The sequence below is a fragment of the Leptodactylus fuscus genome, chromosome 8 (genome assembly GCF_031893055.1).
Source record: "Leptodactylus fuscus isolate aLepFus1 chromosome 8, aLepFus1.hap2, whole genome shotgun sequence".
Taxonomy (NCBI): domain Eukaryota; kingdom Metazoa; phylum Chordata; class Amphibia; order Anura; family Leptodactylidae; genus Leptodactylus; species Leptodactylus fuscus.
Genome location: NC_134272.1, coordinates 791,104 through 803,940, shown reverse-complemented (window position 1 = coordinate 803,940; position 12,837 = coordinate 791,104). Strand labels below are relative to the sequence as shown.

The 12,837-nt window shown below is 54.4% G+C and overlaps 1 protein-coding gene across 2 annotated transcripts in view; it reads right to left on the bottom strand.

Moving 5' to 3' along the window:
- Positions 1-12,837, bottom strand: part of SRCAP (Snf2 related CREBBP activator protein) — a 64,333-nt gene that overhangs the window by 13,271 nt on the left and 38,225 nt on the right. For both annotated transcript variants that reach the window (XM_075283757.1, XM_075283758.1), the window contains exons 5-10: positions 5,257-5,397; positions 4,913-5,132; positions 4,484-4,686; positions 1,038-1,131; positions 339-428; positions 47-154 (exon numbers count right to left, since the gene is read on the bottom strand). In XM_075283757.1, the coding sequence (XP_075139858.1) occupies positions 47-154; positions 339-428; positions 1,038-1,131; positions 4,484-4,686; positions 4,913-5,132; positions 5,257-5,397 (856 nt within the window). The remainder of the gene's footprint in view (positions 1-46; positions 155-338; positions 429-1,037; positions 1,132-4,483; positions 4,687-4,912; positions 5,133-5,256; positions 5,398-12,837) is intronic.

The window sequence follows — 12,837 nt, the reverse complement described above, 5'->3', positions numbered from 1 at the left end:
GCCGCATCCAAATATCCAGCGCCCCCTCCTTCACAGGACCACTCACCATAGTCCTCCACATGTCCCGTACTGTCAGGCTCACTCTGGCTAGTGCTTTCTTGCTCTGATGGCAGCACAGAGTATTTCAGCAGAAGTTCATCCAAGGACATCTCCCCTGTGGAAATAACAGTTACTTGGCCTGAAAGAGACGTCCTTATAAATGTTCCCCGGCCACATCCCGAGGAGACAACGTCCGTGTCCAGGCTGCCATGGGAAATACATACGGGGGCTGTGGGGGTCTCTCCAGTAATGGAGTCCTGCTACACAAAGGGCTAGGAATGTCGGCTTTTGCCACCTACCTTCTCTAGCCAGCTGGGAGAGCTCCTCGGCATGGTCTTGCTGTCCTGCCATCTCTTCCTCTGCTGCAATGGTATCCTCCTCATCCTCAGCTGCAAACATCAGGCAACGTATACTCAGTACTTATAGGAAGGACATACAGGCGAGCGCTCTGGGGTCACTACAGCCATTACTGTGGCCGCCATCCAGTCTAACCGTATATATGACCCTCCACCGCTGCCGCCACAACAAAGAATTGGTTTGGCACATTATGTCTCTCACTTACAATGGGGATCGGGGTCTGTCACATGACACTGGGGTTACTTGGTCCTAACTTTTCTTTCACAAGGGGACACTTAGCTTGAAAACTTTTCCAAACAGTGTTATGAAGGATGAATCCCTAGAAGCTAGCAGTGCGACAAGTAATGCAAAGAGGCCGACCACACGGGTCACAAAGAAATATTAAAGGGTTGTCCGAGGGGCCATTACTCACCGCTCCCTGGGCGCCCATTCCCAGCAGCTCTTATATGCAGTTTACAGGCGGTGCAGCCAAACAGAATATGACTGGGGACCTGTATAGGAGGCCGGAGCGCACCAGGAGAGGGATCAAAGCAATACAAAGAGGGAAGGGGTCCTAAATAGAATGGCACTTGGTGGAGGTGCAGCGCTCAATGCAGGGACTGCAAGGAGAATGCATGCATCAGTACAATGGCCGCACTCACCATCATCCTCATTGGCTGTGAACTCATCATCTTCCTCTTCCACCCCCACCTCCTCCTCCTCCTCCTCTGTCTCGTCTTCACTGGAAACAGGATCCTAATAATAAAAAAAAATGGTTGGGAAGCTGCCAAATAAGCATGGGGCACAGCGCCAGAGGAGAGGGGGCTCACACAATGACACGTGGCCAGAGGAGAGGGGGCGCACACACAGTGACACGTGGCCAAAGGAGAGGGGGCGCACACACAGTGACACGTGGCCAGAGGAGAGGGGGCGCACACACAGTGACACGTGGCCAGAGGAGAGGGGGCGCACACACAGTGACACATGGCCAGAGGAGAGGGGGCGCACACACAGTGACACGTGGCCAGAGGAGAGGGGGCGCACACACAGTGACACGTGGCCAAAGGAGAGGGGGCGCACACACAGTGACACGTGGCCAAAGGAGAGAGGGCACACAGTGACACGTGGCCAGAGGAGAGGGGGCACACAGTGACACGTGGCCAGAGGAGAGGGGGCGCACACACAGTGACACGTGGCCAGAGGAGAGGGGGCGCACACACAGTGACACGTGGCCAGAGGAGAGGGGGCGCACACACAGTGACACGTGGCCAAAGGAGAGGGGGCGCACACACAGTGACACGTGGCCAGAGGAGAGGGGGCGCACACACAGTGACACGTGGCCAGAGGAGAGGGGGCGCACACACAGTGACACGTGGCCAAAGGAGAGGGGGCGCACACACAGTGACACGTGGCCAAAGGAGAGGGGGCACACAGTGACACGTGGCCAGAGGAGAGGGGGCACACACAGTGACACGTGGCCAGAGGAGAGGGGGCGCACACACAGTGACACGTGGCCAGAGGAGAGGGGGCGCACACACAGTGACACGTGGCCAGAGGAGAGGGGGCACACACAGTGACACGTGGCCAGAGGAGAGGGGGCGCACACACAGTGACACGTGGCCAAAGGAGAGGGGGTGCACACACAGTGACACGTGGCCAGAGGAGAGGGGGCGCACACACAGTGACACGTGGCCAGAGGAGAGGGGGCACACAGTGACACGTGGCCAGAGGAGAGGGGGCACACACAGTGACACGTGGCCAGAGGAGAGGGGGCGCACACACAGTGACACGTGGCCAGAGGAGAGGGGGCGCACACACAGTGACACGTGGCCAGAGGAGAGGGGGCGCACACACAGTGACACGTGGCCAGAGGAGAGGGGGCACACAGTGACACGTGGCCAGAGGAGAGGGGGCACACAGTGACACGTGGCCAGAGGAGAGGGGGCGCACACACAGTGACACGTGGCCAGAGGAGAGGGGGCACACACACAGTGACACGTGGCCAGAGGAGAGGGGGCGCACACACAGTGACACGTGGCCAGAGGAGAGGGGGCACACAGTGACACGTGGCCAGAGGAGAGGGGGCGCACACACAGTGACACGTGGCCAGAGGAGAGGGGGCACACACACAGTGACACGTGGCCAGAGGAGAGGGGGCGCACACACAGTGACACGTGGCCAGAGGAGAGGGGGCACACAGTGACACGTGGCCAAAGGAGAGGGGGCGCACAGTGACACGTGGCCAGAGGAGAGGGGGCACACACAGTGACACGTGGCCAGAGGAGAGGGGGCGCACACACAGTGACACGTGGCCAGAGGAGAGGGGGCACACAGTGACACGTGGCCAGAGGAGAGGGGGCGCACACAGTGACACGTGGCCAGAGGAGAGGGGGCGCACACACTGACACGTGGCCAGAGGAGAGGGGGCACACACAGTGACACGTGGCCAGAGGAGAGGGGGCGCACACACAGTGACACGTGGCCAGAGGAGAGGGGGCACACAGTGACACGTGGCCAGAGGAGAGGGGGCGCACACACAGTGACACATGGCCAGAGGAGAGGGGGCGCACACACAGTGACACATGGCCAGAGGAGAGGGGGCGCACACACAGTGACACGTGGCCAAAGGAGAGGGGGCGCACACACAGTGACACGTGGCCAAAGGAGAGGGGGCGCACACACAGTGACACGTGGCCAGAGGAGAGGGGGCACACAGTGACACGTGGCCAGAGGAGAGGGGGCGCACACACAGTGACACGTGGCCAGAGGAGAGGGGGCGCACACACAGTGACACGTGGCCAGAGGAGAGGGGGCGCACACAGTGACTCGTGGCCAGAGGAGAGGGGGCGCACACAATGACACGTGGCCAGAGGAGAGGGGGCGCACACACAGTGACACGTGGCCAGAGGAGAGGGGGCACACAGTGACACGTGGCCAGAGGAGAGGGGGCGCACACACAGTGACACATGGCCAGAGGAGAGGGGGCGCACACACAGTGACACGTGGCCAGAGGAGAGGGGGCACACAGTGACACGTGGCCAGAGGAGAGGGGGCGCACACAATGACACGTGGCCAGAGGAGAGGGGGTGCACACACAGTGACACGTGGCCAGAGGAGAGGGGGCGCACACAGTGACTCGTGGCCAGAGGAGAGGGGGCGCACACAGTGACACGTGGCCAGAGGAGAGGGGGCGCACACACAGTGACACGTGGCCAGAGGAGAGGGGGCGCACACACAGTGACACGTGGCCAAAGGAGAGGGGGCGCACAGTGACACGTGGCCAGAGGAGAGGGGGCACACAGTGACACGTGTCCAGAGGAGAGGGGCGCACACAGTGACACGTGGCCAGAGGAGAGGGGGCACACACACAGTGACACGTGGCCAGAGGAGAGGGGGCGCACACAGTGACACGTGGCCAGAGGAGAGGGGGCACACAGTGACACGTGGCCAGAGGAGAGGGGGCACACAGTGACACGTGGCCAGAGGAGAGGGGGCACACAGTGACACGTGGCCAGAGGAGAGGGGGCCCACAGTGACACGTGGCCAGAGGAGAAGGGGCGCACACAGTGTCACAGCCCCTCTCTGGCCACGTGTCACTGTGCGCCCCCTCTCCTCTTACTCCCAAAAACTCAGGCAGTGGGTTTATTGGTCCTTCCCAAGTGCATGACGGTACACCCTAGGGTGACAAGGCTTCCTGCTGCTGTTCTCTGCCCAGAGAGGTTCCATTGTGATATTTGGTTATATGGAGGGTATGACGGGTCTCACAACATACTAAGGTCAGAGCTATTTCATTGTGTCTTTCCATACTTGATGGTTTTACACTGTGTATCACTCGGTGCGGCCTTTTCGTTTTATTTAAATAGCATAACAGGCACCAAAACTAAGAGCACTGATTACTCAGGAGAGACGGGAGCAAGAGAGGAAATTCTGTCAGAATAAGTGAACGGGGTATGAAATAATGTATGGGGCTGGAATTGGTGAAAGGTAATGATAATTCATGGACACAGGATTTCTGGCCACAGTAAGACATGAATTATTTTAGGAGATGTAGAGCTGAATCTTAAAGTGAAGGGCGATTCCCCTACAGCAGCGTCCGCAGCAGACGTACCTGCCTGGGGGAGTCATCCTGAAGAATCTCCAGCGGCAGGCTCTGCAGCAGCTCATCCAGGGGAAGTTCACTCTCCTGCTTCAGCAACTCCAGCTCCAGACGATGCGCTTCTGCATCGTTCCCCTCCTGCTGCTCCTCTATCTCGATGGTTTCCTCATCATCCTCAGACTCATGAGGGAGAAAGTCACCATCACCTTCTGCTGCTGTAAAAGAGTGCACAGAATGACACAGGATTAGCATGCAGGCGGTCTCCTCAGTAAGGCACCATCAGTGTCCCTCTTCACGTGGCCCAGTATCACCAGATCGGACACTGGGCCACAATTACAGAGAAATTTCTATGGCACCAGCTACCAAATCCAAGCCTAGAGGGGCAAGCAGGGACCTGTTTTATCAGTGCGTCATGGTTAGTCCACAACTAACTCAGCTTACCTTTCTGGCAGACAGATGGAGCTGGACTGGTCCTCAGAGAACCTCCCTGAGATGACCCAACACATGACGAGCTGGTCTTGCTGACGGGAATGGCTTCGCTTAGACTCTGGCTCAGAAGGTCGGAGTATTTCTCGGTCTGACCCACAATGAAGTCTAGCTGCAGGTCCAGAGCCTTTTTCCTTTTCTCCTCCAGACGAGACTGCTGCTTAAACTGCACCACCTAAAAGACAGAGAGCAGCTGAGGCCACACAACATCTACCAGGTGGTGGCCGTGGCCATTCCAGCACCAACGGGCTGACAATGACCGCACAAGCGCTCTCCTAATCAGAAAACCAGATGCCCACCTTCTCCACGTTACTCCAGAACTGTCTCACTTCCTTAGCAATGGAGGTAGCAATGCGCCGGAGCTTGGCCTGTTCTTCTCTCCGAGCCCGCTCCTCCTTCTGCTTCAATTCCTCATGGTGACGGACCACCATTCTGACAACCTGCAGAACGCAAAGAGAAGAGATAAAAGACCAGACAACTAAAGATGGCGGCACCACTATGGGAACGAGAAGGAGACGGCAACACCACCACTACTACAGGAACATGGTGGCAGCAACACCACCACTACTACAGGAACATGGTGGCAGCAACACCACCACTACTACAGGAACATGGTGGCAGCAACACCACCACTACTACAGGAACATGGTGGCAGCAACACCACCACTACTACAGGAACATGGTGGCAGCAACACCACCACTACTACAGGAACATGGTGGCAGCAACACCACCACTACTACAGGAACATGGTGGCAGCAACACCACCACTACTACAGGAACATGGTGGCAGCAACACCACCACTACTACTATCATAGGAACGGGAAGGAGGCAGCAGCAGTACCAGTATTACTATCATAGGAAGGGGAAGGAGGGAGCAGCACCACCAGTACTACCATCATAGGAACAGGAAGGAGGGAGCAGCAGTACCAGTACTACTATCATAGGAAGGGGAAGGAGGGAGCAGTACCAGTACTACCACCATAGGAACGGGAAGGAGGCAACAGCAGTACCAGTACTACCATCATAGGAACGGGAAGGAGGGAGCAGTACCAGTACTACCACCATAGGAACGGGAAGGAGGCAGCAGCACCACCAGTACTACTATCATAGGAATAGGAAGGAGGCAACAGCAGTACCAGTACTACCATCATAGGAACGGGAAGGAGGGAGCAGTACCAGTATTACTACTATCATAGGAACGGGAAGGAGGGAGCAGCAGTACCAGTACTACCATCATAGGAACGGGAAGGAGGCAGCAGCAGTACCAGTACTACCATCATAGGAACGGGAAGGAGGGAGCAGTACCAGTATTACTACTATCATAGGAACGGGAAGGAGGGAGCAGCAGTACCAGTACTACCATCATAGGAACGGGAAGGAGGCAGCAGCAGTACCAGTACTACCATCATAGGAACGGGAAGGAGGGAGCAGTACCAGTATTACTACTATCATAGGAACGGGAAGGAGGCAGCAGTAGTACCAGTACTACTATCATAGGAAGGGGAAGGAGGGAGCAGCACCACCAGTACTACCATCATAGGAACAGGAAGGAGGCAGCAGCAGCAGTACCAGTACTACCAACATAGGAACGGGAAGGAGGGAGCAGCAGTACCAGTACTACCATCATAGGAACGGGAAGGAGGGAGCAGCAGTACCAGTACTACCATCATAGGAACGGGAAGGAGGCAGCAGCAGTACCAGTACTACCATCATAGGAACGGGAAGGAGGTAGCAGTACCAGTATTACTACTATCATAGGAACGGGAAGGAGGGAGCAGCAGTACCAGTACTACCATCATAGGAACGGGAAGGAGGCAGCAGCAGTACCAGTACTACTATCATAGGAACGGGAAGGAGGCAGCAGCAGTACCAGTACTACCATCATAGGAACGGGAAGGAGGCAGCAGCAGTACCAGTACTACTATCATAGGAACGGGAAGGAGGCAGCAGCAGTACCAGTACTACCATCATAGGAACAGGAAGGAGGCAGCAGCAGTACCAGTACTACCATCATAGGAACGGGAAGGAGGGAGCAGCAGTACCAGTACTACCATCATAGGAACGGGAAGGAGGGAGCAGCAGTACCAGTACTACTATCATAGGAACGGAAAGGAGGCAGCAGCAGTACCAGTACTACCATCATAGGAACGGGAAGAAGGCAGCAGCAGTACCAGTACTACCATCATAGGAAGGGGAAGGAGGCAGCAGCAGTACCAGTACTACCATCATAGGAACGGGAAGAAGGCAGCAGCAGTACCAGTACTACCATCATAGGATGAGGAAGGAGGGAGCAGCACCAGTATTACTACTATCATAGGATGGGGAAGGAGGCAGCAGCAGTACCAGTACTACCATCATAGGAACGGGAAGGAGGCAGCAGCAGTACCAGTACTACCATCATAGGAACGGGAAGGAGGGAGCAGCAGTACCAGTACTACCATCATAGGAACGGGAAGGAGGCAGCAGCAGTACCAGTACTACCATCATAGGAACGGGAAGGAGGCAGCAGCAGTACCAGTATTACTACTATCATAGGAACGGGAAGGAGGCAGCAGCAGTACCAGTATTACTACTATCATAGGAACGGGAAGGAGGCAGCAGCAGTACCAGTATTACTACCATCATAGGAACGGGAAGGAGGCAGCAGCAGCAGTACCAGTACTACCAACATAGGAACGGGAAGGAGGGAGCAGCACCACCAGTACTACCATCATAGTAACGGGAAGGAGGGAGCAGTACCAGTATTACTACTATCATAGGAACGGGAAGGAGGGAGCAGCAGTACCAGTACTACCATCATAGGAACGGGAAGGAGGCAGCAGCACCACCAGTACTACCATCAAAGGAACGGGAAGGAGGCAGCAGCAGTACCAGTACTACCAACATAGGAACGGGAAGGAGGGAGCAGCACCACCAGTACTACCATCATAGTAACGGGAAGGAGGGAGCAGTACCAGTATTACTACTATCATAGGAACGGGAAGGAGGGAGCAGCAGTACCAGTACTACCATCATAGGAACGGGAAGGAGGCAGCAGCACCACCAGTACTACCATCATAGTAACGGGAAGGAGGCAGCAGCAGTACCAGTACTACTATCATAGGAACGGGAAGGAGGCAGCAGCAGTACCAGTACTACCACCATAAGAACGGGAAGGAGGCAGCAGCAGTACCAGTACTACCACCATAGGAACGGGAAGGAGGCAGCAGCAGTACCAGTACTACCATCATAGGAACGGGAAGGAGGCAGCAGCACCACCAGTACTACAGTCATAGGAACGGGAAGGAGGAAGCAGCACCAGTATTACTACTATCATAGGATGGGGAAGGAGGCAGCAGCAGTACCAGTACTACCATCATAGGAACGGGAAGGAGGCAGCAGCAGTACCAGTATTACTATCATAGGAAGGGGAAGGAGGCAGCAGCAGTACCAGTACTACCATCATAGGAACGGGAAGGAGGCAGCAGCAGTACCAGTACTACCATCATAGGAACGGGAAGGAGGCAGCAGCAGTACCAGTATTACTACTATCATAGGAAGGGGAAGGAGGGAGCAGCAGTACCAGTATTACTATCATAGGATGGGGAAGGAGGCAGCAGCACCACCAGTATTACTACTATCATAGGAACGGGAAGGAGGCAGCAGCAGTACCAGTACTACTATCATAGGATGGGGAAGGAGGCAGCAGCAGTACCAGTACTACCATCATAGGAACGGGAAGGAGGCAGCAGCAGTACCAGTATTACTACTATCATAGGAAGGTAAAGGAGGGAGCAGCAGTACCAGTATTACTATCATAGGAAGGGGAAGGAGGCAGCAGCACCACCAGTACTACTATCATAGGAAGGGGAAGGAGGGAGCAGCAGTACCAGTACTACCACCATAGGAACGGGAAGGAGGCAGCAGCAGCAGTACCAGTATTACTACTATCATAAGAAGGGGAAGGAGGCAGCAGCAGTACCAGTACTACCATCATAGGAACGGGAAGGAGGCAGCAGCAGTACCAGTATTACTACTATCATAGGAAGGGGAAGGAGGCAGCAGCAGTACCAGTATTACTATCATAGGAAGGGGAAGGAGGCAGCAGCAGTACCAGTACTACCATCATAGGAACGGGAAGGAGGCAGCAGCAGTACCAGTACTACCATCATAGGAACGGGAAGGAGGCAGCAGCAGTACCAGTATTACTACTATCATAGGAAGGGGAAGGAGGGAGCAGCAGTACCAGTATTACTATCATAGGATGGGGAAGGAGGCAGCAGCACCACCAGTATTACTACTATCATAGGAACGGGAAGGAGGCAGCAGCAGTACCAGTACTACCATCATAGGAACGGGAAGGAGGCAGCAGCAGTACCAGTATTACTACTATCATAGGAAGGTAAAGGAGGGAGCAGCAGTACCAGTATTACTATCATAGGAAGGGGAAGGAGGCAGCAGCACCACCAGTACTACTATCATAGGAAGGGGAAGGAGGGAGCAGCAGTACCAGTACTACCACCATAGGAACGGGAAGGAGGCAGCAGCAGCAGTACCAGTACTACCATCATAGGAACGGGAAGGAGGCAGCAGCAGTACCAGTACTACCATCATAGGAACGGGAAGGAGGCAGCAGCAGTACCAGTACTACCATCATAGGAACGGGAAGGAGGCAGCAGCAGTACCAGTACTACCATCATAGGAACGGGAAGGAGGCAGCAGCAGTACCAGTACTACCATCATAGGAACGGGAAGGAGGGAGCAGTACCAGTATTACTACTATCATAGGAACGGGAAGGAGGCAGCAGCAGTACCAGTACTACCATCATAGGAACGGGAAGGAGGCAGCAGCACCACCAGTACTACCATCATAGGAACGGGTAGGAGGCAGCAGCACCACCAGTACTACTATCATAGGAAGGGGAAGGAAAGAGCAGCAGTACCAGTACTACCATCATAGGAACGGGTAGGAGGCAGCAGCACCACCAGTACTACTATCATAGGAAGGGGAAGGAAAGAGCAGCAGTACCAGTACTACCATCATAGGAACGGGTAGGAGGCAGCAGCACCACCAGTACTACTATCATAGGAAGGGGAAGGAAAGAGCAGCAGTACCAGTACTACCACCATAGGAACGGGAAGGAGGCAGCAGCAGCAGTACCAGTACTACCATCATAGGAACGGGAAGGAGGCAGCAGCAGTACCAGTACTACCATCATAGGAACGGGAAGGAGGCAGCAGCAGTACCAGTACTACCATCATAGGAACGGGAAGGAGGCAGCAGCAGTACCAGTACTACCAACATGGGAACGGGAAGGAGGCAGCAGCAGTACCAGTACTACCAACATGGGAACGGGAAGGAGGCAGCAGCACTACCAGTACTACCATCATAGGAACGGGAAGGAGGCAGCAGCAGTACCAGTATTACTACTATCATAGGATGAGGAAGGAGGGAGCAGCAGTACCAGTACTACCATCATAGGATGGGGAAGGAGGCAGCAGCACCAGTATTACTACTATCATAGGAACGGGAAGGAGGCAGCAGCAGTACCAGTATTACTACTATCATAGGAACGGGAAGGAGGCAGCAGCAGTACCAGTATTACTACCAACATAGGAACGGGAAGGAGGGAGCAGCACCACCAGTACTACCATCAAAGTAACGGGAAGGAGGGAGCAGTACCAGTATTACTACTATCATAGGAACGGGAAGGAGGGAGCAGCAGTACCAGTACTACCATCATAGGAACGGGAAGGAGGCAGCAGCACCACCAGTACTACCATCAAAGGAACGGGAAGGAGGCAGCAGCACCACCAGTACTACCATCATAGTAACGGGAAGGAGGCAGCAGCAGTACCAGTACTACTATCATAGGAACGGGAAGGAGGCAGCAGCAGTACCAGTACTACCACCATAAGAACGGGAAGGAGGCAGCAGCAGTACCAGTACTACCACCATAGGAACGGGAAGGAGGCAGCAGCAGTACCAGTACTACCATCATAGGAACGGGAAGGAGGCAGCAGCACCACCAGTACTACAGTCATAGGAACGGGAAGGAGGAAGCAGCACCAGTATTACTACTATCATAGGATGGGGAAGGAGGCAGCAGCACCACCAGTATTACTACTATCATAGGAACGGAAAGGAGGCAGCAGCAGTACCAGTATTACTACTATCATAAGAAGGGGAAGGAGGCAGCAGCAGTACCAGTACTACCATCATAGGAACGGGAAGGAGGCAGCAGCAGTACCAGTATTACTACTATCATAGGAAGGGGAAGGAGGCAGCAGCAGTACCAGTATTACTATCATAGGAAGGGGAAGGAGGCAGCAGCAGTACCAGTACTACCATCATAGGAACGGGAAGGAGGCAGCAGCAGTACCAGTACTACCATCATAGGAACGGGAAGGAGGCAGCAGCAGTACCAGTATTACTACTATCATAGGAAGGGGAAGGAGGGAGCAGCAGTACCAGTATTACTATCATAGGATGGGGAAGGAGGCAGCAGCACCACCAGTATTACTACTATCATAGGAACGGGAAGGAGGCAGCAGCAGTACCAGTACTACCATCATAGGAACGGGAAGGAGGCAGCAGCAGTACCAGTATTACTACTATCATAGGAAGGTAAAGGAGGGAGCAGCAGTACCAGTATTACTATCATAGGAAGGGGAAGGAGGCAGCAGCACCACCAGTACTACTATCATAGGAAGGGGAAGGAGGGAGCAGCAGTACCAGTACTACCACCATAGGAACGGGAAGGAGGCAGCAGCAGCAGTACCAGTATTACTACTATCATAAGAAGGGGAAGGAGGCAGCAGCAGTACCAGTACCAGTACTACCATCATAGGAACGGGAAGGAGGCAGCAGCAGTACCAGTATTACTACTATCATAGGAAGGGGAAGGAGGCAGCAGCAGTACCAGTATTACTATCATAGGAAGGGGAAGGAGGCAGCAGCAGTACCAGTACTACCATCATAGGAACGGGAAGGAGGCAGCAGCAGTACCAGTACTACCATCATAGGAACGGGAAGGAGGCAGCAGCAGTACCAGTATTACTACTATCATAGGAAGGGGAAGGAGGGAGCAGCAGTACCAGTATTACTATCATAGGATGGGGAAGGAGGCAGCAGCACCACCAGTATTACTACTATCATAGGAACGGGAAGGAGGCAGCAGCAGTACCAGTACTACCATCATAGGAACGGGAAGGAGGCAGCAGCAGTACCAGTATTACTACTATCATAGGAAGGTAAAGGAGGGAGCAGCAGTACCAGTATTACTATCATAGGAAGGGGAAGGAGGCAGCAGCACCACCAGTACTACTATCATAGGAAGGGGAAGGAGGGAGCAGCAGTACCAGTACTACCACCATAGGAACGGGAAGGAGGCAGCAGCAGCAGTACCAGTACTACCATCATAGGAACGGGAAGGAGGCAGCAGCAGTACCAGTACTACCATCATAGGAACGGGAAGGAGGCAGCAGCAGTACCAGTACTACCATCATAGGAACGGGAAGGAGGCAGCAGCAGTACCAGTATTACTACTATCATAGGAAGGTAAAGGAGGGAGCAGCAGTACCAGTATTACTATCATAGGAAGGGGAAGGAGGCAGCAGCACCACCAGTACTACTATCATAGGAAGGGGAAGGAGGGAGCAGCAGTACCAGTACTACCACCATAGGAACGGGAAGGAGGCAGCAGCAGCAGTACCAGTATTACTACTATCATAAGAAGGGGAAGGAGGCAGCAGCAGTACCAGTACTACCATCATAGGAACGGGAAGGAGGCAGCAGCAGTACCAGTATTACTACTATCATAGGAAGGGGAAGGAGGCAGCAGCAGTACCAGTATTACTATCATAGGAAGGGGAAGGAGGCAGCAGCAGTACCAGTAC